This window comes from Chanos chanos, chromosome 6 (assembly GCF_902362185.1).
Source record: "Chanos chanos chromosome 6, fChaCha1.1, whole genome shotgun sequence".
Taxonomy (NCBI): domain Eukaryota; kingdom Metazoa; phylum Chordata; class Actinopteri; order Gonorynchiformes; family Chanidae; genus Chanos; species Chanos chanos.
Genome location: NC_044500.1, coordinates 22,198,347 through 22,225,224, shown reverse-complemented (window position 1 = coordinate 22,225,224; position 26,878 = coordinate 22,198,347). Strand labels below are relative to the sequence as shown.

The 26,878-nt window shown below is 40.1% G+C and overlaps 1 protein-coding gene across 1 annotated transcript in view; it reads left to right on the top strand.

Moving 5' to 3' along the window:
• Window positions 1-26,878, top strand: part of b3glcta (beta 3-glucosyltransferase a) — a 73,949-nt gene that overhangs the window by 27,309 nt on the left and 19,762 nt on the right. Inside the window, 2 exon segments of the mRNA XM_030778621.1 lie at window positions 15,834-15,859; window positions 15,861-15,944. Of these exon segments, the coding sequence (XP_030634481.1) occupies window positions 15,834-15,859; window positions 15,861-15,944 (110 nt within the window).

The following is a 26,878-nucleotide window of genomic DNA, read 5'->3' as shown; positions in this document are numbered from 1 at the left end:
CTCCTATGTACGGAAGTATTTCCATCTTTTAAAAATCAACACCAGGAGCTGTGTGTGCCTCACACAGACTAATGTATGGTTTTGTTCAACCAGTCTGCCTTACAGCTGAGAGAAGTGTGGAGGACCTGGTGGAGGGCAAATGGTTGAAGGAGGTGTTTTATATGGATAAAGTATCAGAACCAGCCTGGGCTCAGTTCTCCCTCGTCTCACTCTGAGCAGCTCTGCTCTGAGAAATGCAGTACTTTTTATCTGTGAAGCCTGGGCTATTGTGAAGAATACAGAGTGAGGGGAAGAGAGAGTGTGGGAGCAGATAAATGCATGACAAGCTCGTATGAGCTCCAAGGCCGTGTAATCAAACGATGCCTAACTGCATAAATCACCCAGTAACTACTGGATTGACCTGGGCCAGTCTTGAAGGCCACCTGTTCTTTCCCCTATCTTTGCAATTTTATTGTGCATCTCAGCCTGAGAGAGCTTATAGAGAGACTGGGCTGTTTGTCTCGGAGAGGTTTCCTCTGTGGTGGCGTTTTCTGTGGAGGGTGTTGTGTGTAATATTTGAGTCAAATTGAGGCATTGAAGTATGAAGTGGCTGAAGTCTGTATTTTTGCTTTTTGTTATTCAGACAGTGAAGATCTTTCTGACTCATGGACTGCATTGGCTGAATACATCTAACATGTCTGTTAGGAGTGTGGGCTTTTCCCTACATTGCACCTATCTGACTGGCATTAACGTTCATTGTCTAGGAAGTAAACTGTAGAAGCCAGCTAAGGTCAGTTCGTAGCCTATTACAGACCTGTGTGTACTTATGTGTGCAAGGGTTCAAACTAAAGAGATGCCTGGAGGACTTCAGGGCCATTATTTGGTTCTGAGTCACTCATCAGAACAATGTTTTAAAGCCATTTTGTTTTTTTGATGTGAGGTGTCTGTATGTTCTCTAAAGGCCATTCTGTTTACTGCGACCCTGTAAATTCCCTATGGTTTGGTGACTGAATGGCAGACTTCTCTGCAAATGAAATGCAGATGTAGACTATAGCATTAGGTGGTACCAAGGTATTACAGTATACTGGAGTATTTAGAAATACAGAAGGTATGATTTTCAATACCGTCAAAAATACAGATGCTCCTCTTTCTGTTAAATTGATGTGGAGATGCCGTATTGAGGTAGGGTGACCAGGTGTACCGCTTCGCATTGTACTGCACAGCATTTTGACCCTTTGTCCCGCATCCCACATGTTGAGAGAGTGTCCCTCATTTTCATTGGTCATTTGGTTTTCAATTGTCAGAAATAAGAACCCACGGATGCATTCTTTAACCTGCTCGTCACATGAGCTGGTTATGCCGTTGCGGCACAGTTTCTACTCTATTTAATAGCACTACCTGAAAGGCAGCAACCTGGATCATACGAATACAACATAGCCAAGCCTTTATAAAAGCCTGGCTGTCATCCAATGGCTGAGAAGAGAGCAGTGAAGGCGGTCATCAAGAGCCTGTGATGGCCATCAAACTGTGCAGATGTAGGGCCGGCAAACTCCTCTGCTATGTCACAAAAACCAAACTTACAAAAACTTTGCAGATATGAAGGTAAAAGTTACCAGGCAACATCATGCCACAAAGGAAGGAAAATGTTCTTTTAGTAAAGAATGGGCCATAATATATTCCTGGATGTCCTTACTTAACTTTTTCCAGTTAAGTAATAGTACAATTATATTAGCCTACTCGTCTCAACATTTTATGCTTCCGAGCAATATCACATATGATTGGCCTTACATTGCAAACGACTTAAGTTCACTGACAGTGTCTGTTATGCAGCTAGCCCACTTACAATAAACACTTACACTTTGTCCTCTAGTTGATTCCATAGCACACCAGTCGATTCCATAGTACACCAGAGATGGAGAAACACTGAACTTCAGAGAATAAATACACAAAGAAAGAATGGATACACAGTGAAAGAATCCATACACAGTGTTAGAATCATTATGCAGTGTAAGAATGGATTCACAGTGTAAGAATGGATATACAATGAAAAACAGATACAGTGAAAGAATCGATAAACAGTGTAAGAGCTTGGGAGGAGTACCACGTAGCTCTAAGAGTATTACAGAATATCACATTAGAATTTTACAGAATATCACAACTGAGTATTACAGAATATCACAATAAGATATTACAGAATATCACAATAAGATATTACAGAATATCACAATAGAATATTACAGAATATCACAATAGAATATTACAGAATGTTACAGAATATTACAGTAGACTAATATAGCTGCAAGCAGCGATATGGGGGCCAAGCAGCCCCGCAAGGCACAGTCGACATGGCAACTTGATCTGATCTTGTTAAAAGCATAGCCTTAAGGACTGATAGTAAGTTTTATGACAACTGATCTGACACAAGAATCGCTTTTACTAAGAATAAAACATGAACACTTAAGATGCAAAAAGACATTTTTGGTTATTGCAGCGCCCCCCAGTGGTCAAATGACACAATTTTCTGCACATCCTCAGGACAGTGTCCCGGGTCCACATACCAAGTTTGGTGTCAAAGCGTTAGTGAAATATGAACTCACTTCCTGTTTGGCGACTTTGCCACCTATTTCGATTGGCTGTGATGGGCGAAAGCTTTCAAAAATCAAAAATCCTTTGGATAAATTTTGTGAGGCTTGGTCTGAACATCATCTGTGCCAAATTTGGTGAAGATTGGACAAAGTTTGTCCGAGGAGTTGCAAAAAATCACTTTTTGATCAAATCCAATATGGCCGAAATTGACGGCATAGGGCGTGTTGAACTTGCCTTGACCCAAGGAAAACCAACAGTACCTCATGTTTTGAAATTTGGACATACAGTTCAAAAGCTATGTGCATAATTCTATTTCAACTTTAACCAGTTGGTGGCAATAGAGCGCTGAAGCTGCAGACATGAAACTTGGTGAGGAGAATCAGGGGACTGTCCCCAATCAGTGTGCCAAATTTCACAACTTCTTACCATACAGTTCTAGGGGCTGCCACAGACACCCTAGCCAGAAGAAGGTAAAGAAAAAGAGATATAGCTGCAAGCAGCGATGTGGGGGCCAAGCAGCCCAGCAGGGCACAGTCGACATGGCAACTTGATGTGGTCATGTTAAAGTGTGGCTTTAAGCACTGATTTTATGACAACTGATATGACACAAATCACTTTTGCTAAGAGAAACACAAGAATGTCACTGAGTTATGGCTATACGTCCTGTTTTGCAACTTTGCTGTTGAATATAATCGCAACAGGAAATGGCAACATATCCAAATCTCAACACTAAAAATGCCATGACTTGAAATAAAAATCTTGATTTTAGATCAAAGATGAAGAGTAATCAGCAAAAACATGTTTTTTCTTATTATAGCACCCTCAAGAGATAAAATGGGGCAATATTTTTTAGAATCCCTTTGGGAGCAGTCTTGAGGTAGTACACCAAGTTTGGTGTCAGTACATCAAAGTGTTGTTGAAATATGAGGTCATGTCCATTTTGGTGCTTCGCCGCCAAATTTGATTGGCTGTGATGGATCAACAGTTTAACAAATCAAAAAGAAAAGAAATAACTTTTGTGAGGCTTGGTCAGAAGATTTTCTGTACCAAGTTGGGGGAACATTGGACAAAATTTGTGGCCTTTGAAAACTTCTGAAACTTTTACAAAAAATCCAATATGGTGGAAAATCTGATATGGCGGAAATTGATGGCATGGTGTGCGTTGAACTCGGCGTGATCCAAGGAATGTGATGGAACCTCATTTATGAAAATCAGGTTCAGAAGTTACGTGTGTAAATGCACCTCCAAATTTGACCAGTTGGTGGCGATAGAGCACTGAAGCTGCAGACATGAAACTTGGTGAGGAGAATCAGGGGATTGTCCCCAGTCAGTGTGCCAAATTTCACAACCTTTCACCAAATGGTTTTAGGGGCTGTCATAGACTCCAATGGCGGAAGAAGGAGAAAAAGAAGAAGATGGAGAAAAGGTAGAAACACAATGGGTGCCTACGCAGCTTCGCTGCTTGGCCCCCAGTTACAGAATATTACAGAATATCACAATAGAGTATTACAGAATATTGAATACAGAACACAGACATACTCAAATGACTTAAAAAGCGTTGCAGTTTCAATGAGAGATTTCTACCTTGTCTGGGACTGGCCATGCTTTGAACAGATAAAGTCTAACGTAGGTTCTGTTGTCAAATTGTCTATAAGGTCTTGTTTGAAAGTTCTAACATTAAAATGAACTATTAATAAAAATAATCTGAGTGGTGTGTTATGGCAGACAAGGTCACTTGTAGGGAGGGGGACATTATTCTCAAAGAGACTTGGGCTGTTCCTGGTGATAGTATATTTTAATGGATTTTCCGATCAGAGGTAATGTGTACTTAGATAACACTGACACAATCCTTCATAGGCTAAAGCCAGTCTACCCAGATTCATTATGTGATTTCATGGCACTTTGAAAAAATTAAGTTTACTGTAGACACATGAAATGACTGAAGATTTCTGGCCAACTTGTCGGTAAGATTGAGGTCTTTAGAGGCATGCTGGGTTTTTAACTAGATGTTCATTGCACAAAAAGATTCAGTTCCTGGGTTTCAGACAGGAAGTGGTCCATAAATGACAACCTTGCATGCGTTGCTCTTGAGTCTGTCATGAGATGTTTAAAGGTCCTGCTGGACTACTGAAGTCTGCTGCCGGTTTTTGCGGAAAGCTTTGTGGTGACTGGGGCTGTTTGTTGGACAAACTGTAGCACTCCAGGAAGCCTAAAACAGTGAAGTCCTCGTGGCTGCTGCATTCAAAAGGCAGAGTCTCCAATTATGCTAATGTTCTCCTAAGAGTGATGAAGGTGACATCAAAACCTGGGAGCTGAGGATCTCAAACCAGCTGTCTGCTAACATATGTCATCTACTTAATGCTGTGTTTTCTCAGTGATCAGCTGCACACTCTGAGGTCTTAATTTCATCTGTATTTTACGGAGAATTCATTTTATCCACTGAACTTTTTTCTGTTGCCTGAGAAATGTCAACAAGTTTTTGTCATACCATATGCTTTTGTTATACATTACTTTTGCTGGCTAAGATAATAGAAAAGTTTAAAACATCCCATTATATAAACTGTAAACAAAAACAAATGATGTCCATTCAACTAAATCAAGGCAGATTCAGTAGAGAACTCTACCCTTTTTGCCTCTCACCCCTAACCTCCTACTGTTCGAGTGTAAATATTACTGAATCTCTTTTACCTCTTCACGTAACTTTGACAGACTAGTCAATCAGATTAAGTCAGACTTGCAGAGATGCTCTTGGTTACCCCTCTCTTTGGTCAATGGACTCTAATGAATTCAAAGATTAAATGTTCTGTCAGATGTGTAATTCCTCTTCCAGTGTCTTCCTTTCTTATATAAACCTCCTTAATAATGTTCACTGAAATCACTGAGTCTTATTTGGTAAAGAGAAACAGTTTAAGAAATCTAAGATATAATCTAAGAAATAAAAAATAAATTAGTTTTTAAAAATTGCAGTTTAGGGAAATTCACAAATAAATTGATAATTTAATGTACTGGTATTGGGTACTATACTGGTATTGGTCAGCGGATTTCTTGTATTTCTTGAACTTGGTGCATAATCCAGATCAAGACTGGCTCAGATTAGAGGGACATTCTTACACTTTGACATCTTTCCCTGCACCGATATGTTCACTCTCTCCCACACCTGATACAGCATACATCTGATGATCCAGTTCTTCTTTCTGCACTGAAAAGTTTGGACAGTTTCAACCATGACTGAATCCCTACACAATAATCTTCTGAGAACTGAGTGATTTTATGAAGGAAGGTGTTTCTGTAGTTTCTGTTCCAAGACAATTTTGCCCTGTTTGTGGAACTATCATTTAAATTTAATTCACCTTGAAATCGTCTTTCGCATTACTTTCAGATTGACCGTTTTGTTGGAAATATTGCACATTATTCTTGCAATCATCATCTCATGACCTGTTTGATGTATTGCAAATAGCAGACTGCCTTGTCAGACTCTGACCCAAACTGTTTCATCTCATTCTGATGCATGGACCATCTCCTCTCACCAAAATTAGATTCGCTCTGGAGAATGAGATATAGGCTGAAAGAAAATGTGTTTCAGTCTTTCAGTTTTCCAGAAACTGCTTTTCAGTGTTTCATCATTTCAGGGTTTCAGAAACAGTATTTCAGTATTTCAGCATTTCAGTGTTTCAGTGGTTCAGCAACAGTGTTTCAGTTTTCCAGAAACTGCTTTCTAAAGTTTCAACATTTCAGTGTTTCAGAATTAGCATTTAATCGAAAGTGTTTCAGTGTTTTGGTGGTTCAGTGGTTCAGTGTTACAAAAACAGTGTTTGAGTATTTCAGCATTTCAGTGTTTCAGAATTAGCGTTTAATTGAAACAGACTTTCAGTATTTCACCGTTTCAGTTTTCCAGAAACTGTTTTTCAGTGTTTTTACATTTCAGTCTTTCAGAAACATTTCAGCGTTTCAGAATTAGCGTTTAATTTAAACACTGTTTCAGTGTTTTGGTGTGTTGTGCCAATGGTGTGAGGAAAATCTAGTTAATGGTTCACTGTGAATATTAGACCTAATACTAATATCACTTAGCTGTGACCATAACCTTATTTCGGAGCCTGAACCCAGTGAAATTACAGGTATTCTGAAAAACTCTATTTATAGCTCAGCACTCTGAACACTGAACCTAGAAATTATTCAAAATAATTCTTCATTAGCAGTACATATAATAAATAATAGCATTAAAGTAGCATGTACACTAATACTCTTCGAAGTCAATACTTCTAGCTAAGTTCCTGGATCACTACATTCAGTAACTTGGAAATAACTAACGTACTCAGAGTAGGAATACGAACATACAAGTTTATTACACCGCTATACACACACATACAACAGCATCTAAGCTACTCAAGAAGACAAACAACTAATGGTAGAGAAATACAGGATCCTCATTCCCTAAAGTATGTATGAATAAACAACTACGCGAGTATGAGGCATTGCTCATGAAGAGGCACGCTTAACAAAAAGGACTATCTGAGTGATGCTCTATTGTAGTTACTTACACACAAAAGGGTAGTGAGGGAAGACGAGAAAAAGGATGAGGAAGGAGAAGAGTAGACCAGCCACGTTCAGGTACGAGAGACCGGATTTACCGAGGTTGGGAGTAGGAGACCGTGAGCGAGACTTCGTGTCAGTGCCGGGAAAGTCTTTTAGCATCGTCGATCTTTCGTAGTGGTGAGCCTGGGCCGATTCTTCATGGAGATGAGCAGGACAGAATGGACGGACTTACATTACAGCTGATACAACCGGAGCCCAACTGACACTAAGCCAAACTGCGTGTTGGAACCGAAAGCTGAACTGTAGCGTAGCTGAACTGTAGGATAGCAAGGAGTCTGGCATTTTATCTGATTTGCAGATGGGAGGTGCTGCTATCCTTTAGGGGGTATCTCTGCCTGAAGGGAGGAGACACTCTTTGGAACTTGGAAAGTGTTAATCCAAATATGGTTTCCTCATCATTAAAAACAGCACAGTTACACCGATGGTCATACATTTAGCTGCTCGTGACTTGGCACGTGGTGGTTTTTAATTCTTACTGCGCTTTTGTGACTTTAGGAATGGTAATGGCTTGATACGCGTATTTAATAGATAATATCTTGTGATTAGTTTCATTTTTCTTTTGTTCTGCATAGTTTGTGCCTGAGTGGAGCAATGCAGATGGAGCCTGTGACACAGTCTGAATTCCATTCTCACAGGGAAACTAACCTCCCGAGGTGATCTTGTCTCCCTCGCAATTAAACGTTATAAGCATTTGACCAAATGGTCTTGGGGTTGCCGCACTAAAACATCTAGCCTGGTGTCTTTTAGGTGTTACAGTGAGGGGTTTCTGTTTTGGTGTGCATTGGCCCTGAACGCAGGGAGGCCTGGGCCATGAAGAGAGAACTGGGATCAAAGTGGATGGGGATAGAGAGGCTGAGTGAGCATGACAGAAAGAGATAAGGAAGGGTGAAAAAGGGGGAGAGAGTTTACACAACTGCAACTTTAATTAGTAAGGAACACTTACAGTTAATAAATGTCCTTTTCTTTTTGAAAGCTGCATAGTGTCTGCCCGACAGGTGTTTCAGTGGTTCAGTGTTACAGAAACAGTGTTTCAGTATTTCAGCGTTTCAGGTTCACAGGTCATGTCAATCTCAGGAAATTCAAATTATTGAATAGAACTCATCTGTGTGAAGCAATGTTTGCCACATCACTCCTCAGTGTAGACTAAACCTCTGGTTAATATGCATTACCTCCTGGTTAGATTACTTGCACCTTTTGGTCATGTCCAAAATTTGCAAAAACTTTTAAAACTATATCAGAACCACTCATCTCTTATTTGGACCAGGCCCCAACACTTTCTCTACACAGTGAGTTAATAGTAGGGTGACCATACGTCCTCTTTTTCCCAGACATGTTCTCTTTTTGGGACCTAAAAAGTGTGTCCGACCGGGATTTCGAAATCGCCAAAAATGTCTGGGATTCAGCTTTTGCTGAAGGTGCTGTTACTGCTGCAGAGGGAGTTTTGCATTCCAAGCCACAAAGCATCACAATAGCTATTTATTTATTTTAATCTATGGCCATGAAAAGAAACAGTGTTATGTAAAAGGTTTTAAAAACTAAGCTCTTTTTGTATTTGTTTGTTTTTATTTTATTGCTGAGGGCCAAAATTTGAATGGAAAGGAATATGATTATCTGGCCATAATGGCTATGAATGCATTTGTTAGTTGTCTTCTTAAAGACTAGCTGTTTATGTATTAAAGTTCAATAACATAGCTGTGTGGTTGTGGACAGATTTGTCAACTATTTAACCCACCCCCTCTCCATACACATTGCCACGGTGCCACCAATTACTTGACACCCCCCCCACCCCCCAGAAGGGAAAATCGATGTATGCTCTGTGTGAATGTGTACACTACCATTGGCATGCATTGTAGTAACTGTTTTGAAAAAAGAATGTAGAAGGGCGATTGTGGGTCAGAACTCTGAAATGAGGGAATGGACGAGCAGATAGTCATTGTGATTGAGGTAAGAAGACGAGCAAAAGAGAAATGTCACAGGAATTCTCCTTTTACCCATCCATGGTTCCATTGTTTGATGATTAATCGAAACCCATTAGTGCTGAGGCCAGAGCAGTTTAAATTCCACCCTTAATTAGTTTCTTTTTTTACCCTCATACTTTCTCCTCTTCAGTGACATGGTGCCTGCAATATCTGCATGATGAGAGATTGCCACAAAGCTTATCTGGTCCCTGTCAACCGTTACTATTGCTGTAGTTTGCTGTATCAGGAGGAATAGGAGATTGGAAACATACCCAGGAGCATCAAAGATCCTGTGTCAAAACACACACACACACACACACACACACACACACACACACACACACACACACACATACATTCCATTCACACCTGTGTGTGTGCTGCTCATAGACTTTCTCTCTCTCACACACATGCACACACACAGACTCGTATAGCACAAGTACACCTTCATCTGTATTCATTTTTCCATGTGCACACACATCACTCACACAGATACACACAAATACAATCAAAGCTCTCAAGGACAGTGTCACCCAGTCTTGCATGCACTCTCAGAGGTGCACACGCTCTTTCAGAGCAGGCTCAGCAGAAGGACTCTCAAATGTGTTCAGAACCAAAAGCTTGTGGGAGCACAACAAAGCCACAGAGATTATTTATTTGTCAACCTTTTCGAAGTGACTTAGATGTATTGAACTTGGACATTGTCTGATCTAAACAATACATAGGCTGCTCATAATATTTAGCACCTAAGGCTCAATAAGAGACTTTGAGATAGAGGAGAGATGCAGTCAGCAGATGCTACTAAATTAAAGGAACATGACAGCCAAACAGTATCTATCCCTGACTCCTGTGCTAATATTACAACCCTGAGAGGCAAAAGTGAAAGCTTTATAACTGAATATGGGCAATACTACACTCATACCGTCCTGTTTCAACTCTCTCCATCTCTCCTGTGCTCCTCTCTTACATGCTGACTCCAGCAGGAGAAGCGGTGGCCTGCTTTGTGAGCACTCTGGCTTGTTTGTGTTTTGAAAAATGAGCTGCTGTTACATTTGAATGAAGCGTTATAGAAAAAAAAGATAAACTTACTTGTAATCAAAGTTTATGTTGGATTGCAACACCAGTTCTGACTGCAGTTTACCTTCAGAAGCTAATTAAAAATATCCAGGAGTGGAGAATCCTGAGAGCAGGCTTCGACAGTCTGCAGGTCTCCTGAGCTGAGACTGATGCAGGAGCAGGTTTGTAATAAAGTTGCTGTACTATTAAAAAATATGATCACAACATTATGCCTCTCTGCCTGTTAATATTTCTCACACACGCATTTTGCAGAACTCAGTAAAGTTTGTACTGATGTGTAGACAGATTCAGAATGCATTTTCATTGGCTCTGAGCAGATTGCACCGAGATTTGGACTGGCCCAGATTATGTGCCAAGAGCAGGTATCTTTTATCTATTTAACTTCCTCGTATTGTTCAATTTAATAATCTCTGTATTCATGTCAGCCTTCTGTCAGTTTATAACTGCAAGTAACTGCCATAGTACAGACGACGCGTATATACCCACACAGTTTCACAGATTCTGGAAACGACTGAATGTCTGGATGAACATGTCACTCGGTCATAAGAAACTGGTCCTGCAGTTCCAGTGTGATTCTGTTTCACCAAACCAGACATGCCAGTGTCAGACAATTCTCTGTATAACTGAGGAAACTAATTCTCATTCTCTTCCCTGGCATCTCTGAGAGAAGCTGCTCTCTGCATAGCTGAGCAAAGGGCTTTAAAGATGAAATTGTATGGAGATGAAAAAGAGAGATGAATTATTGACAGGAACTGACTCTCTAATTCCAGCTGATTTGATGACTATGTTTACAGTAGTAATAAACATCATCAGCAAGCAAATCATAGGATGCTCAGATTGAGGTACATTAAACTGGCTTAAATTTTTGAGTGCTTGTACTTGTGCAATTAATTTCTCTCTCTCTCTCTCTCTCTCTCTCACGTAACACAGAGACCCAATAAAGACTTGAAACACGACTCTTCATCATAAAGAACCCTCCTGTCAGCTGCTAAGCTCAGTTAAGCTACGTGTCTTTTCTCCTAATGCAGTTAGTAACACCATTGACTCCCCTTTATTAGTTCAGGTGATTTTAATAGAGGAAATCATTTGGATTCATTGTGGTAGCTGTCTAAGCTATTATGAGATTTCTTTGACTTGACCACTTACTGGATAATATGTGTATAGCATCAGGTTTATACCTGCTGATTGGCTCATTCGAGCATTGCCAACTGTTCCTTTCTGATGCATGGACTCCCCCCATTTGAAGTACCTCTATTAAAAGTTTCAGTGATGTTTGAACTGTTAAAGTGTGACATCTTTGTTTCTCATTAAAAAGACAGTTAAGGTTTGATGACCAGACATTCTCTAGAGTTGAAGACTAGCTAATATCAGCTTGAGTCTTTGGTTTTTAAATCATATAAACCAATAGAAATCAATATTCATATTGTTAAATAATGCAAGACCATGTATCAATACTAATCAATGGTCATATTGGTAAATAATATAAGTGATATATTATGAGACACTGATCTGTGTAACACTGTTTCTGCTCTGGCCTGTCAGCCAATCTCATTGAATTTCTACAAATATTCACAGCTAAACTCTAACTTCTCCTTTCCTCTGTGTTGTTCTGAGCCACCAAACAAGGGCATAATTCAAAATGTTAATTAAATGCCTTGTTAATTTGCTGTGGTAAAAAATGGCTGATATTAACTTGGAATCTTCATTACCGTGTCATAAGCTGTTTAACTGCCCTGTGTGTTTTCATAATCATATAAATTATGTTAATGGAAAAGAGATAGACCATATGATTAGAGCTGCACTGTGGCCTGTGTCAGGGGGACAGACACTCCACTATTCTCACAGTTTCCCTGGGCATTTTGACACTGAGTGCCTACTGTAAAATGTCTTCATCTGCCAGAGAATGAGTGATCACATTTGGGTTAACTGACAAGGTCAGAGACACTGAACACACCCAGGATGGTCACAGTGAAACTCGGGGTTTGTTCCTACTGTTGCGGATCTGCTACATCAATCAACAAAAACATAGTGTCTAGATTTGGCTAAATGACATTTTAACTTGACCATCAGTGAGTGTCAAAGGCGTAGAATTTGGTAGGGACGGTAGGGACATATCCTACCAATATCCAGCGACTACTGAAGTGTCCTTAGCAATAATTTTGATTAAAAAAATGTAAATATAAATACTGTTGTCTGTCAGTGTCTAGTCAATGTATTTGGTACACAAACAGTACCAAATACATTGACTAGGATTGGCTTTGCTGTTTCTTGCTAACATGTGAGAGACTGTAGCTACATCCGGTTGTAAGAAGCGCCAAAGCTCCGTCAACTAGTGATGGGAAGTTCGGATCTTTTTACTGACTCAGATCTTTGAATCTCGTTCAGTAAAACAAATTTTTTTTCAAGTCATTGGTTCATTGGAACTAGTGTGGCACTGCAGATGTCATCTGAGTGATGACAGAAAGACGGTTCTCAAAGTCTAAGAGAAACATGGTTTGCTTCACCTGGTAAAGTACAATACACAAGTTCACTTTTGTTAAGCTCTTAAGCAACCTTTTGGACCATAGCCTACGGAGTTATTCAGTTGAAATGACTGATTACTTAATTTGCCCGTACGAAAGCGCTGTGCCAATCAATAAAAATTATCATTCTCTGATAGCTACTCATTTTAGCCTACCTGGTCACCGAAGACCCATATTGTATGAACTCGTTCCAACGGAAAGGCAAATTAAACATCCATTCAACAGCTACGTAGCTAATGTTAGCTACCCAGCTAACATTAGATGGCTGTCCTCAGCAGTGATAATAGCATTGGTCATGTTACTGCTGTAACCACGTGAATAATAAACGAAAGACCTGAAGACCCATAGTTATCCCTCGTTCCAATAGTGAGCCGGTGTCATATGAAATATGGAACGGCATGAAATCTGGAACGGGTACATCCGGTTAACCATTTCGTGCATCCGGTTAGCCATTTTCACAGGAAATACATCAAAGTCTGTCGACAGTACAACGGTGCATTGCTAAATCAAGTGGGAAAATCAATTAATTAAAATATAGAAGCAACACGATACCTAATCGCTAGACACACTACCAAACTACAAATTCACAACAAGAATTTTGTTCATATAGGCATGTAATGTATCGTATCGTCTACAATTAGTTTATTGAGCCAAGGTATAGCGGCAAAGCATTGATTATCTGTATTAGCGGCTCGGTTAGCCAAACGTACTTTAAAGGGATTAGATACTCCACAATAGTGGGATTTCATTCTTTCACACTTTACTTTTTGTAAGTATGCTGTATCTTTAACAGCCGTTTCACAGTTTGGTGCCTCCAAATGTGATAATTTACATTAGTAACTGTAGACAGAATTTGATGCATTTGCTGTGAAAATGGCTAACTAGATGCACCCGTTCCAGATTTCATGCCATTCCATATTTCATACGACAACGGCCATGTGACGAAAGACCCAGGACCTGAAGACAGTTATGAGTCGTGAACGAATCACTCATTCCTACTCTGAGCCTGCGCAGCGGTTATGTGACAAGTATTTTTTTTCTTTTCCTTTTTTTTATTATTTGAATACAGAATGTTATGTGACAAGTAAACGGAAGACATAGACCCGAAAGACCTGTTCATGAACCAAGCTGAGCCTGAGTGGCGCCCATGTGTGGCCAAGGGAAAAAAAATGAACAAATCACTCACTTAGATGACTTGTTACTCCCGAGTCATACAAAAGACTAATTCAAAATGGACAAATCGTTCACGAATGACACATCAGTACCGTCAACTAGATGGGCATGTAGGCTAAGTGAGGAATACACCATCCTTATACTAACAGTTCTGTGCACAAAAATACGGGACAAATCTCGTATTGATTCAATAAGGGACAGTGCATTTTATTTTTCAATACAGCACGATAACATGCGGGACGGGTGGCAGCCCTAAACGTTAGTGTCCCTTGTCTGTTAATTTCCTTTTAGTCTTTGATATGTTACTGGGTATAGTTTTTATTAACTGTAAATACAGATCTAATGTTACGAGGGAGTATTAGGGTCAAACTGAGGGGGAAAAATCTGAGAAAAAAATTGTAATTTAAGGAGAATAAAGTTGTTATGTAACGAGAATAAAGTAGTTATTTAATGAGAATAAATTCGTAATTTTTGGCTATGTGTTATTTTAGAGGGGAAATATCAGAAGAGCATCCTGCCGCCTGCGTTAAACTGATTAACATGGAGCATCTTGTGAAGTTACACTTTAGTATAGCTGTGATGTTGCGATAATCCCCAATAAAGTGCTTACTGAATCAGCCTCTTTACTCACCTCAGCACCCTCCTTTTTAACATGGCACATACAGAGCCCATCTACAAAGAGCCTGTCCACTTCCTATTAATGCCGTTGTACCGAAACTGGCTGCAATTCACCTAGAGGGCGCTCGCGAGAGAGTCCTCAATGAATGGGAGTGAATGGAGCTAAACAGCTAAAATAATTATTTACACCTGCTTCAGGACAAAAAGGCCTAAGTTTTATTCTGGTTTTTGCAAATATAGTATTGATTTATATATCAGAATTCAAATGAAAAAATACTAATGTCCTTTCGTTTTTCTTACAGGGAAGGCGAATTTGCCCATAAAACACTAGCATTCTGCTAATATATTACCAGTGTTGGTTGCTAGTAATATATTTTCCTAAATATTATGTTTTTGTTCTCGTAAAATTACGATTACGATAATATTACGACTGTATTCTCAAAATCTCATATTTTTGTTCCCTCAATGTGGTCCTAATACCCCATCGTATAATGTAAATACAGATCTTATGTGTTAATAAACCATTTGTTTGTTGGCATTAAACAGTGCTCTGTGTTTTGTTTTGTTTTTTTGTCGTGGTCACACACCCTCCCTATTCATTGGTTTTACATTAGACATTTTGCAATGTACAGTGTACGGCAGGGGGTGGCTGTGTCCCTACCAATGTTGAGACCAAACCTACGCCCTTGGTGAGGATGTTCCATTATAAGAGCCTTGCAGGCTGTATTTGACTTAACAAGGCTGATGTCCGTCATCTAGGCCCTTAATACTTTTTAAGGTCTGTGGAATCATGAATTCTTGCAAGTAACATGATATCTTATCCAAAATGTTCAGTGAAATGAATAAAATATCTTAGCCAAAATGTTCAGCGTAAATAGATAAAATTATCTTAGCCACCACTGTTCATGTGTAAATTAGATAAAATATATCTTAGCGAAAATGTTCAGTGTAAAATGGATATAAAATATTTTAGTAATGCTGGCACCAGTCTGGAGACTTGAAACGATCTGTAGTTTGACCAGAAGAGCAGCGCAGCTCTAAACGCTAAAGATGTGAAGAAAGATCTGAATCAGAGGAACTCAGAACAGGTTGTACCAATCATAAGAGGAGGCTGCTCAGTGTTGTCTGTGTAACTTGAGAAGCGCTTATGACTCTGAGAACAGGGATGAGCATTTTTTATACATGTCTGTACTTGTCACATATGTGTGTTTAAGTGTCTGTAGTGAACAGGAAGGATTGGATGTATGGTTATACATATGATGGTGTTGTGTCAGTGGTGAATGGATATGTTTCTGGTCTAAAAATAATATTTTTGTCTTGTTTTCAGCACTGACTGAGGTAGTGTTTATCATCCCAATGCCAGAGGAGCTCTTTCCATGTGCAGCAGGCAGAGAGACGCAGAGCAGACCTGCTCCTGCAAGCACAGCCTTTCCCAGAGGTACAGTCCCCCTCAATCATTATCCTGGTTTGACAAGTGTAGTGGACAGTTAGCACACATACTCTATTGTCTGATGCACTTGAGGTCAATTATAAGGGGTACTTAGATACAGAGAACACATGAAAAACTCATCATTCAGTTACTGACAATAATCATACAACTGGTTGCACCTGTCATAGCCCTGCTATGTACGCCCCCCAGTGGTAGAGACGGTAGTGTCTCTCGGTCTTACATATCACATATTCATAATTAACACACAATATTAAACACAGAAAGATCTGTGTATCAGTCATCTGAATTCTTAGCAATGAATGTGGTCTCTCCTTGAAATCTGACTCTTTGTCCACTCTTCTCCCAGAGGGAAGTGGAGGGGTTTGCAATCTGCAATCCATATCTGATGTTACATACAACTATGTAATCATAATTTTGAATGTTCTGAATATTTGAATAATCTAAGACAAGCAAACGTGCTGTAGCATGACACTGCACAGACTGAAAAGCTGTACCCTGACACTGCACAGACTGAAAAAACTGTAATCTGACACTGCACAGTCCTGGAAAGCTACTCTCTGCATAGCTGAGCAAAGGGCTTTAAAGATGAAAATTGTATGGAGATGAAAAAGAGAGATGAATTTATTGACAGGAACTGACCTCTCTAATTCCAGCTGATTTGATGATCTACGTTTACAGTATTAATAAACTTCATCAGCAAGCAAATCATAGGATGCTCAGATTGAGGTACATTAAAACTGGCTTAAATTTTTGAATGCTTGTACTTTTACAATTAATTTCTCTCTCTCTCTGTCCTCTCTCTCTCTCTCTCACTCATCCTCCTCTCACTCTCTCTCTCTCTCTCTCTGATAGTTTCACTTCGGATTGTTATGATATTGTGGTAGAGACTGTCTTTCTTTTCAGAACCTGAGAAATGTAGAATCAGAAGTGCAATTATTTTCAAAAACAGGAGCTGAGGCTGAAGAAAGCTGAAGAAATTATTAACTGAGTATTAACTGAAAGTATTAACTGAGTGAGGTGAAGCACTGTAAAGTGTGCTGACATTGAACTGAGTGTGGTTAAATGTTGTATTGTTGAGTCGTGTGTTGCTCTCCCCAGTTTTGAGCGCTCTGTGACTGTAGAGAGGACCAGTGTGACTATTAATGAAGGCCCCATAAAGCCATGAAGACTCCACATAGACTGGCTTTAGGTCTCCTCCTCGAGCTTTATACTTTTATTTTTTAATTGTTGTGTCTGTGGTTAGTAAAACTATGCTATAAAGCTGCTATTTTGTGTGATGAGAGTTCCATGCATGGGTGATCACCTCAAAAAAAAAGACAGCTGCTGCTCTGTGTTGTGTGGAGAGGGCTCTTGCATTCCATTAAAATGTAACTGCTGTGGTGTTGGGTCCTTTGTCATGTTTCTGAGACCCGACAATGTCAAGGATTCTTCCAATAACGGCAACAATCTATTTTCATTGCTACCAAGCTGAGCACTAAATTCAGCTCTCTTTTTTGGTGTGAAATAAAAAAAACTTCTGTACTTTTGATTCCAGACTCCTGGCAAGCAAAGCCATAAAACTGCAGGACCTGTTCCAGTTGACAGAGCTCTTGCTCTGATCCAGATTAAAATACTTTCTCTTATCCCCAGGCCATTTCCTCTCTACTGCCAATGACGAGCAGGCAGCTGTCACACTCTCTATCACAGAATATATTTTTTGAGGCAACATGAAAGAATATGATTGAGTTATGTAATGACAGTTTATTTTTATCTGTGTCAAACAACTTTCTTGCTCTACTATTTTGCCCCCAGTTAGCTGGGTTGGTGGGAGCCATTGTTTGATGATAATGAGCTTATTCCAAGTTGTTCTGTTGCCCTGGTGATGGCATAACATACTGTTTGTTAAGCTCTCCAGGAGCAGACCCTTATATCACCGTCACCTTGCACTGAAGAATTTGGCACAGGTGGTCATGGGAAACACCAAATGAACTCCCAGCTTAGAACATTGCTGGTGATGACGTGAAACAGAGCATCTGAAATTTTAACAAGATCGTCACACAACGATCATAAGTTGTTATTATTATTATTATTATTATTATTATTATTATTATTATTATTATTATTATATAACTTTGTTGTGGACATGTAAAGCCCTTTGAGATAGTGATATTGGGCCCTAAATAAATGTGTATTATTATTATTATACACATTTATTTAGAGCCCAGTATCACTATCTATAGTCTCAGTGGGCTTTACATGTCCACAACAAAGTTAAATCAAATTATATTACCCATAAAGTAAAATAGATAAGTCTTTAGTTTAGTTTCAAAGGTATGAAGAGAGTTTGCCTCTCTTATTTCTGTAGACCATTCCAGAGTAAGGGAGAGTGATAGGAGAAAGCTCAAAAGCCAGTGGACTTCTTTTTAACTCTTGGAACAACTGATAGTCCAGAATCTTGAGAGCACAGGGTGCGAGGTGGGTTATAGATTGTCATTAAGTCAGATAGGTAGGCCGGCGTAAGCCCATGTAGAATTTTATATATTAAGAAGAGGACCTTAAAATCTGCCCTTGCATGAATTGGGAGCCAATGAAGGGGAGCCAGGACAGGTGTAATGTGGTCAAACTTCCTTGTTCTAGTCAGGATTTTGGCAGCAGCATTCTGGACCAGCTTAAAAACTTTTGGTAATAGAGGCAGGCAGTCCAGAGTACAGAACATTGCAGTGATTGAGGCGAGATGTGATAAATGTGTGAACAATGGTTTCTGCATCAGCCGTACTTAGAAAGGGCCTAATTGTAGCGATATTACAGAGGTGATAAAAGGCAGTTTTGGTTGTGTTTTTGATATGAGTGACTAGCGAGAGACTAGAGTCAAAAATCCACCAAAAACACCAAGGTTTTTAGCTGTAGAGTTTTTAGGGTAAGATCACTTAAAAGATGCGTATGCATAAGGGAGCCAATAACCAGCATTTAAGTCTTGCCTGCGTGAAGCATCGGGAAATTCGAAGACATCCAACCTGTAATAAGCATAAAGACCACGTCTCAAGGTTAGCCAATTCAGAGGGGTCATTGTGTTTGATAGGTAAAGAAAATCTGAGTATCATCAGCATAACAATGGAAGTTAATGTTGTAAACTATGAATAATGTCCACCAAAGGAAGCATGTAACTCGAGAATAGAAGATGGCCTAGGAACCAACCCCTGAGGAACGCCACAGTTTAAGCTCATGTACTCAGAGGTCACATTATTATGGTGGACACACTGCTTTCTCTCAGAGAGAGAGAAGATTTAAACCAAGAAAGTGACAGGCCACGAATGCCAATTTGATTTTCCAGGCACTTTAACAATATGGTATGATCGACCGCATCAAATGCTGCACTCAGATCAAGCAGAATAAGGATAGAAGTAGCACCAGTGTCCATGGCTATAAAGATCATTAGTTACCTTGTTGTAAGTGCAGTTTCAGTAGAGTGAAAACACCTGAAGCCTGACTGAAATATTTCAAACAGACTGTTAGAGTACATATGGGCTATCAGTTGAGCAGCTACAATTTTTTCAAGTAATTTTGAAAGAAATCAGGAGATTAGAGATCGGCCTATAATTATTTAAGGCTTCAGGGTCAAGGGTTCGGTTTTTTAAGTAAAGGGCCTGATCACAGCCGTTTTAAAAGTGGAGGGTAAAACACCAGATTTATGTGATATATTTTGAAGGTTAAGCATTGTTGGGCCAAGCACTGAGAAAAGCTCTGTGTAAAGTTTATCAGGCAGGGGGTCAAGCAGGCAAGAGGTTGGTTTAGCACAGTGCACCAATTTGGACAGCACATCTAAAGAGAGAGGGTTAAATTGAGTTAAAGGGTGCACATCCTGATTAACCTCAGGTGCACTGACGGAAAGCATGCAGGTAGGGCTGATTTGATAGACTAATTTTAATATCATCAAGAATTAAGTTTATTTTTTGTGAGAAAAGTTCAACAAAATCTTTGCAGTAAAAGGGCTAGATTGCGGGGAGTGATTCTGGATAAGTTTAGATACTGTGTCAAAAAGGAACCTGGGGTTATTTTTGTTAAGATTAATGATTTTCGAGCAATAAGGCAGATTGGATGTGGAAAGGGGCGCGTTTATAATCTACCAGGTTGTCGTGCCAGGTGGAGTGGAAGACCTCTAGTTTAGTGGCTCACCATTTTCATTCCAATCTCCTACACTACCTGCTTCAGCGCGCGGGTTTCATTATTAGACCAAGGTGCTGAGTGTTTACGCTATTTTTGTTGATGTTGCTACCTATATCTAATCCATTATAAGATGGTACAGTTGATACTGATGATATTATGATTGATATTAATATTGTTTGATTTTATATTATATGATGAATTGATATTATGATGACATGAAAGGGAGCCCTTACCTGAGAGTTACTGATTTTATTAAAGACTGTGAAGGACTTAGTGATTTTAAGATTTATTTCAGATACTTCTATGAAGGTCCAGCTGTTTCCCTGACAATTCATGAACACTCTGACTTATAACTCTCTCATTCATTGATATAGTCTTAAAATGATGAAATCATTAGTGATATATGTTTAAAGAGGCAGACATACATGCAGACTCTCCTCTCTCTTTCTCCCACGCACACACCACTACACACGCACAGACTAACACGCCGGCACACACCACACACAAATATTCGATGATTTTTATATTTGCCTTATTTTTATTTGCCACAAGGTGTCAGCATTTGTCTGACAAATGTCACAAGTTTGTTTCAATAGATCGTCCCACACCTGTCAGAGTAACATTTACATTCTGTCAGGCAGTGTCATGTTGAGGAAATGTCAGATGGTGGCAGTTTAGGTAGTTTGAGCATTCATGTAGAGCAGGGGTGTCAAACTCAAATACACAGTGGGCCAAAATTTAAAACTTGGACAAAGTCGCGGGCCCACATTGGTATTTATTGAAAAAATCTGCCTCCAGATATAACAATGAACCTTTTCATATGGACCCCAAACACGTTTTGGCTTAAAACATTGAATATGGAACAAGCAAAACTTAATACTATACAAAAAATAACTTAATATTGCACACATGCAAAATCGAATTTCAAATAAAAAAAACATCAATGGCATTCATTTCTTAAATAAAATTTAAATAAAAATCGTATGTCTCTTTTTTATTTGCAGCTTTCTGATTTAGAGTTCAACAGTAACCTTTTTCCACAGACTAATAATATCTAAAAATAAAATAACAAAATCTAAAAATAAAATAACAACAATAAACCAATTAACTAATAATAACATCCTTCAATGAACGTGCAACCATTAAAGCCCATGCCTTGGAGTAGCAAAAAAAGTGCATAAAGAAAACGTTAATTACAGCTCAGTTTGCTACACACTGATCTACTCTGACACCTGGCATCTCCTCTTGGATGCTACTTCATCAATGTCTGGGCTCAGGCTCTGAGCTGAGGAAATGCTCAGGATCGAGCGAAGGTGTTCATCAGTCAGACGTCTCCTGTGAGATGTTTTGGTCATCTTCATCGAGGAGAATAGTTGCTCATAGAGATAAGTGCTGCCGAACATGGAGAGCATCTGAGCAGCTTGGGTGCGGAGCTGAGGCTTTGTGTCAGGGATGAAATGTGGAAACTGCGGCGCCAGCAGCATCATACCTTGACTTCAGTGTGTCACTACACTGGAGTTCAATCAGCTCCATTTGGAGGTTGGTTGGTGCGTTTTCCACGTCAACTGCAAACGGGTTACTGAGGAGTTCAAACCTAGATTTCTGGACATCAAAGTCGGCAAATCGCCGGATAAACTCAGCGCCGAGTCCGCTGAGTTTTTCAGCAAACTGTTTGGCAGCAGGGGAAATGGCCCAGGTTTCCTTGCAGCATCTGATTCTTCCACAGGCACAATTTAGTTCTAAAAGCCCTCACTGCAGCGTACATGTCTGTGATGATACACCCCCGCCCCTGAAGCTGCAGGTTCAGCGCGTCGAGATGGCTTGTGATGTCACACAGAAAGGCCAGCTCACACAGAAAGCTTTGCTCCCGGAGCTTTGCTGTGTCTTTCCCTTTGCTTTCCAGAAACTGACATATTTCCTCATGCAGCTCGAAACATCTGTTCGGTACTTTTCCTCGGCTTAACCATCTCACCTCTGTGTGATACGGCATGTCTGCGTATTCCGAACCACACTCCTCCAGAAAAGACTTGAACTGGCGGTGATTCAGACCTTTGGCTCTTATAAAGTTAACTACTTGTGTTACTGTGGTCATAACATGTTCCATCTTTAGGGCTTTGCCACACAGTGCTTCTTGATGTATGATGCAGTGATAAACAGTTAGCTCACCTGCACAGTTCTCCTCCCGCATCTTCTCCCGAACCCTGCTTACCAGTCCACTTTTTTTACCGCACATCGGGATTAACGACCATCTTTCGTTAATCGCACGAGTTTATTCAACGGCAGCTTCATTTCAGTTACACATTTGTAAACATCTTCAAAGATTTCCTGTCCTGTCGTTGTGCCATGCATTGATTTTAATCCCAAAAGTTCCTCCGTAACGCACAGATTTGAGTCCACTCCACGGATGAAGACTGACAGCTGGGCAGTATCAGATGTGTCGCTGCTCTCATCCACAGCAAGGGAGAATGCAACAAAATCTTTTCCCTTTTCCATCAGCTGGTCATATAGATTGGTGGCAAGATCACATGTGCGATCAGCTACTGTGTTTCTGCTCAGGCTCACATTTGAAAATGCTTGCTTTTTCTCTGGGCACACGAGGTCACAAACTTGGATCATGCACTTTTTCACAAACTCTCCCTCACTGAGGGGCCGGACTGATTTTGCGATCTCTGCTGCCACAGTAAAACCAGCCTTTACAGCAGCTTCACTTTGTGATATGCCTTTTTTGAACATTGTCTGTTGTAAAACCAAACTTCTTTTCATCTCTTCTACTTTCTGGCATCTTCGAGTCATGTCCAGGTCCTTGTACTTGTCGTGGTGTTTCGTTTCATAGTGTCGTCTAATGTTGTACTCCTTGGTTATATGCCTTTCTTTTTGCCATTTTTGGGAAGGGTAGCACGGTGCCAGTAGTAGCATGAGGTCACTGTGACTACTGTCAACAGAGGAGAGGATGTTGATTGGCCCTGTCGTGATTGACGCGCCAAAACACCAGCAGAGCATTCTGGGATTTGTAGGTATCGTGTCGTACCGCCCTACGCTCGCAAGGCGTCTGCCCCAGAGCATGGCAGTAGTATTAGCGATACATGCGCTGTATAATACCGGCGGGCCAGCTCTAGTAGTCATTTGGTATTGTCTCACGGGCCAAATATAATTACACTGCGGGCCAAATTTGGCCCGCGGGCCAGAGTTTGACACCTATGATGTAGAGCATGCTACTCATTTGCTATGTAGAGGTGATATTAGATTTCAGTTTATTATAATTACAATTTATGATGGGCTTTGTATAATGGGACTGGTGACTGGACAGGTCAGTGTAACACATGAGAGTGGTGTCTGTGGGGACTTATAAATTACCTCTGCAACTGTCAAAAAGAAACATGCAGAAGACACAGGTTTGATTTTCAGTTTCCTGGAATTCCAAAAATTAAAAAAAGAAAAAACTTTTGTTTATTTTTCAGTGAGAAAAGGTACTTCCATGAGAATCTCTGTTATATCAAATTATCCAAATGCATATTTAGTATCATGTAGTAATGTCATGGGTGGAATTAGTGAATATAAATGTCATGTAATGTGTTCTTTCTGCTGGAACCTTTCTCTTGACTACCTGTGTGCGCTGCAGTTTTCAGTTTCCAACCTAGCAACCATTTGACATATCATCACAGATTCTCCATGCTGTGAGTAGGCTGTGTATAAAGAGAAAAAAGCACAAAGATCTCGCAGGGCAACACAGAGGTTGCAATAGTGTGCATGTGCTAAGACATTCTGTAACACTGCATTACTTTAGGAATGTGTCTCAAACGTGTCTCCCTCTCAGTGTCCCAAATGTGATTCCCTCTCAGTGTCCCAAACACATATCCCTCTCAGTGTCCCAAACATATATCCCTCTCAGTGTCCCAAATGTGATTCCCTCTAAGTGTCCCAAATGTGATTCCCTCTCAATGTCCCAAACATGCAGGTAGGCTGATTTGATAGACTAATTTTAATATCATCAAGAATTAAGTTTATTTTTTGTGAGAAAAGTTCAACAAAGTAACACTCTAACAGCAGTGTAACTTTACTGAGCTATGGAGGAGTTATGTTCCAGTGTTGAGTACTCAGACCTGGTCATACGATTCAGTAGCTCAGCAGCTCATTGGTTAGCTGAGTTGGGTGTGGTCAAGTGAGGGTGGAGCAAAAGCCTGTACACAGGCCCAGAGAGCCTGTGGAGGATGGCATACACCCGCCATATCACACTTCATTTCTCATTAAGCTTTATTTGGGTTTTAAACTTCATATGTGTCCAGGTGAATCCATATGGAAACTGAACACAAATACCAACTCATTGACATCCAACTGAAATGACATTTCTCCCTCAGCTGTCTGCCCCATTTCTCCCTCAGCTGTCTGCCCCATTTCTCCAGGGAGAGAAGGAAGGGCACTAAAAAGGCACAGTCACTCACCATATCCACAAGTTTTTTTTAGTAGCCTGTGGTCAAATCAAGAGAGAGGATAGAATGGAAAAAGAGATAGTGGACTAATGAAGTGGCTGTTCTCCTCTTTGTTTCCCTGTCCATGTAACACAGGCCTGTCAAACACATCTGGGCTTTGGGCTACCTTTGGAAATGCACCTCAATGCCCCTGTACTGCACCCACCGCTCTGTTTTCCTTCTGGAATCTGGTCCTTCACAGACTCCAGATTTAATGAGAACGAAAACAGTGGCAGAAGACAGGTGACACAGGTCAGTGGCAGTGTACCCAGGGAGGTTTGCTTCTGCACACCTTAATGTTAAGCAAGGAATGTTGTTCTTTTTGTCTCCAAGCCTTTGGCAGTTATCTTATGCAGATGCTGGGGATGCCTCTCTTGTTTTGGGTCAGTGTTTGTCAACCCTCTGTCATATAGTGATTCCTTAAATACAAACAGTGTGACAGTGTCATAGTCTAGCCATCAAAACATGAGGGGGAAACTGTTCTGAGAGCAACTTATTCACAATTAATCTTCATAAAGGTCTCTCATTTTCCAAACAAAGAGAATTCAATTTGGCAGACATTGCTTCATTGCTTTCTAGTCAGTCAAGCAGAAATATCCACTTCAGCCGTTTTATTTACTGTCTCCGACCAGATTACTGAGTTTTTTTTGTTTGTTTTGTTTTGGTTTTTTTGCATGGTTCATTGGTCTCAGTACACATTGATGGCATCCTTCTGAACAGTTAAAATGGCATTATAGTCTGGAACTCCTGCATCTGCCCCTTTTTTCAGACTATGGAAAATGGTTTTCGCATCACTTGTGCTGGAATGGCAGCTATACTGTGTGTTTTAACTTGTCATGGTATCTTTGAAACAGTATAACAACCATCATTATGCCAGCACTGTTTAAAACTGACATACAAGCTTCTGCCTCTTTGAACTTAAAACATAAATAGGTTTTCATAAGAAAAGCATAAATAGGAGTCTCTATGGTAATGCGCCCTCAAGATGGCTTTCATTCTCTGAGCTCTCCCTTAACTTTAACTTTTTTGTTAATTTATTCACACTATTTTAAGCAGCTATGCTATATTTTTGAACGCCATGATCACCTACGATAGAGGGACTTTGATCGACATCAGATCTACAATTGGTATGCATTTTATAGCCAAGAAGTGTTCAACAGGCTCAGCAGACTTCCATTTGTTTAGATTTAAATTGTTTAGCCTACCTGTTACACCTTGTAATCAGCGCTGGAGAAGGAAGTGGGGCAAAAGAGCTGGAGTACTGGCTGAGACAATGAGAAAACTAATATGACTAGGTATTCAGTTAGTGGAGAAATTTTTCCCATTGCTGTACTTTCACGCCCAGGTAGCTCACTTCGGTCTAAAGTCAGACAGACCATATTTTGTAGCAACTTAGTTCCAATTCAACTGACTCCCTCCTCCGATATGATCACTGTAAGTCCGGTAACACTGAAGTTAGGTTTTATCAGTATTAGATTGCTTTCACACAAGGCGTTGCTGGTTAGCGACCTGATCAATGATCTTAGCCTTGACATAATTTGAACCTTGGTTAAAGCCAGATGTTTTTCTCCCTTTAAAAGAAGCATCACCCCTTAACTATTCCTTTTATTATGCTGCTAGGGCAACAAAGAAAGGAGGGGGTGTAGCTCTAATCTGCTATACTAAATTTTCTCCTAACACCCTTAGTTTACCTAATTTTGCCTCTTTTGAGCTGCTCTCCATGAAACAATTCTGCACTACCTCATCTTTCCTCATAGTAGTGCTCTATCGACCCCTGGGGCCTTATAGTCAATTTCTAGATTAGTTCTCTCAATTTATCTCTATTATTCTAACTAGAGCGGATAAAATCCTGATACTGGGGGACTTTAATATCCACATCAATAACAGTTCTGATTCTCTTAATAAAGCTTTTACAGCTGTTATAGACACTTTTGGCTTTAACCAATATGTCCATGAATGCACTCATTTCAGTGGCAACACTTTACATCCTATTGTAGCTGGCGGACTACACATCTCTCACGTTGTCGTCTCTCCATACTCCGCTGCCATCTCAGAACATTTCCTTATTACCTTTCATGTACCTCTCCCATTCATGCCAGTTGTCTCTACCACAGTTTTTAGCTGTCATTGCATTAATGCTTCCACCTCTGCTGCACTCGCTGACATGCTTCCTACTGCTCTCAACTCTTTCAGCGATCAGCAAGGGTCTTTGAACAACTTGACGGACAGCAGCCTATAAATTCTACCCTCCCTGATGTATTAGATATAGTAGCACCATTAACTATAAAAAACAGGCGTAAACACTCAACACCT